Source organism: Austrofundulus limnaeus, unplaced genomic scaffold, assembly GCF_001266775.1.
Source record: "Austrofundulus limnaeus strain Quisiro unplaced genomic scaffold, Austrofundulus_limnaeus-1.0 Scaffold1798, whole genome shotgun sequence".
NCBI lineage: Eukaryota > Metazoa > Chordata > Actinopteri > Cyprinodontiformes > Rivulidae > Austrofundulus > Austrofundulus limnaeus.
The window spans coordinates 1,115-3,349 of record NW_013954200.1 but is presented as its reverse complement, the minus strand read 5'-3'; the positions used below and the strand labels follow the sequence as shown (position 1 = coordinate 3,349).

At 39.6% G+C, this 2,235-nt stretch overlaps 1 protein-coding gene across 1 annotated transcript in view; it reads right to left on the bottom strand.

Moving 5' to 3' along the window:
- The window catches only part of LOC106536388 (DNA topoisomerase 2-beta), a gene marked incomplete at its 5' end in the record, with an annotated part of 6,229 nt that overhangs the window by 3,648 nt on the left and 346 nt on the right, over positions 1-2,235 (bottom strand). Inside the window, 2 exon segments of the mRNA XM_014033656.1 lie at positions 1,770-1,928; positions 2,003-2,120. Of these exon segments, the coding sequence (XP_013889110.1) occupies positions 1,770-1,928; positions 2,003-2,120 (277 nt within the window).

Here is a 2,235-nt window from a genome sequence, read left to right as displayed (position 1 = left end):
CGATAATACCAGTAAAAAAACTCTTGATATGCTAATTTCATGACTGACGTCATTCTGCCCATGTCAGAGAACCTGCTTGTTTTCTGTTGTGAGACCGCAACAAAACTGGGCAGCCCAGTCTGATACCTTTAAACAGACGTTGCTTTCAACGAATCAAACGCACCCCACAGCTTTATCCAATCAGAGCAGAGCAGGGCGGGTCTTTCTGATGTCGACTCGGTGCAGCAGTCTGCAGGATGAACGGTCAGCCTGCAGCTCCTGTCCTGACTGAGCAAACCCCGTCCTCTCTCCACACTTTGCTCCTGAGCTACCAGAGACGTTTGTCTCTAAAATCTGACTCACTATAAGTTTATGTGTTCAGAGCTTCGTTATCTAACAGATATGTCCAACTTTGCTAACATGACCTAACTCCTCTCCTCCACAGAGCTGTTACAGGAGCGAGGTGCACACAGGCTGAGTTCTGTGAGAGCCGCTGCTTCTCCAAAATATTCACTCAGATGAACTTTGCCCCTTTATAGAAAAGACGAGTGTCCGCTTACAGTTAGCCCCCCCCACAACCAAAACAAAAAACAAACAAACGGTATGTTCTTTTTGTAGTTTATTTTTTGTAGCTTATCTTATATTTAGAACCATACTGTGACTGCTCTGTGATTCAATAAATATTTGAAGAATAAAAAGTATTAAATGATTATATGAGCTCTCTAAATAATGTAATCTTTTTGAAAGAAAGTTATTTTAATAGATAAATCAGCCAGTCTAACATAAAACATGTAAAGTTACTTTGTGAAGTACAAAAGACATATTTGGAATATTTTAAAAAAATATAAAGTTAAAGTACATACATACATACATAATGTGTTTGCACTGAAAATTTATGGAGATGGTTAAATAATTGTATGACTATATCTGACTCAAGTCTTGTCAAAAATGTTTATTAAATATATTAAAAACACTAAAATGACAAATATAAACTACAGAAAAGCTGTTCAAAATGTAAACTTTGATTAAAAACATGGACACAGTGTATAGTGTTATGACTATACTACACCGTGTACTTGTGGGCGGTGGATGGTAAGAGTTATCGTGCATCATCGAGGTAAACTGGTCAATATATCGTGATATTGATTTTAGGCCATATCGCCCAGCTCTAAACTCTTCCTTTTTAAGACTATTTCAAACATGTGACTGTAAAATAAACCAACAACAAAGAGTTGTTAGTTTTGTCTCAATCATCGGCCAACGTAAGATATTTATTACCACATGGATTCATTTTAATGAAACCACTACAGAAAATGTAGGAACCGCATCTAACTGCATCATCATCATCATCATCATCATCATCATCATCATCATCATGCTCCTCCACATGTTAAGATGCTGCTTTTGGAGTCCTCCACATACTTTGTGTTATTTGTTGTGTTCTTTGCACCTGTTTCTTTACCGCCTGAGTGGCAGGCAGCTGTAGATGTATCTAAAAGCTCCAACTATAAAAGGTATAAAGAGTTTGATTTCTTTTTATTATCAATAATTAGGTTCATCTTTGCTCTGCTAAACTAACTGAAGAATCTGAATCCTGTCAAAACCATTACGTTTGTTACAAACCTGGACTTCAAGTTGTCAAGCATCAGTAATGATCTCTGGTTCATGTTGGTCTAATCTGGAGCTCATTACTTTGAAAACAAACTCAGTGAAGTTAGTGATGTGTGATGAAAGCTCTGATGAGACGTTTCCTGCTGCAGTGGAGAAGCTGTGGTTTGTTTCTGCTCTACCTGAAGCCCTCTGAGACTTGGTTTCTCTGGGAATGACGGGCTCGTTCTCCTCCAGGTCACTGTCAGATTTGGACTCGTCATCAGACCAGGGGTTTCTCTTCTTCACCTTCTTAGCTGAGGCAGCTTTGGGTGCAGCAGGTTTTCTCACTCGGGGAGCTCCTGGAACAGTGGTGAAGATGATGAGACGGTGTTTTCCTACATCTCATCACAGCGGTTGGGTTAAAATTACTAACCAGGCTCTTTCTTCTCTTTCTTTGCTCGCGGAGCTTTGGCTTTGGGTACAGCGTTGTCTCCAGCTGGTCCGTCTCCATCATCATCAAACTCCAGCTTCACTGCAGGGTCCGAGTCACTCTGAAACCACAGGTTCAGGTTAACATTACAGAGTCCAAAGCATAGCTGAAATACAGCGGGTAAAATAAGTATTGAACACGACAACATTTTTCTCAGTAAATATATTACTAGAGGT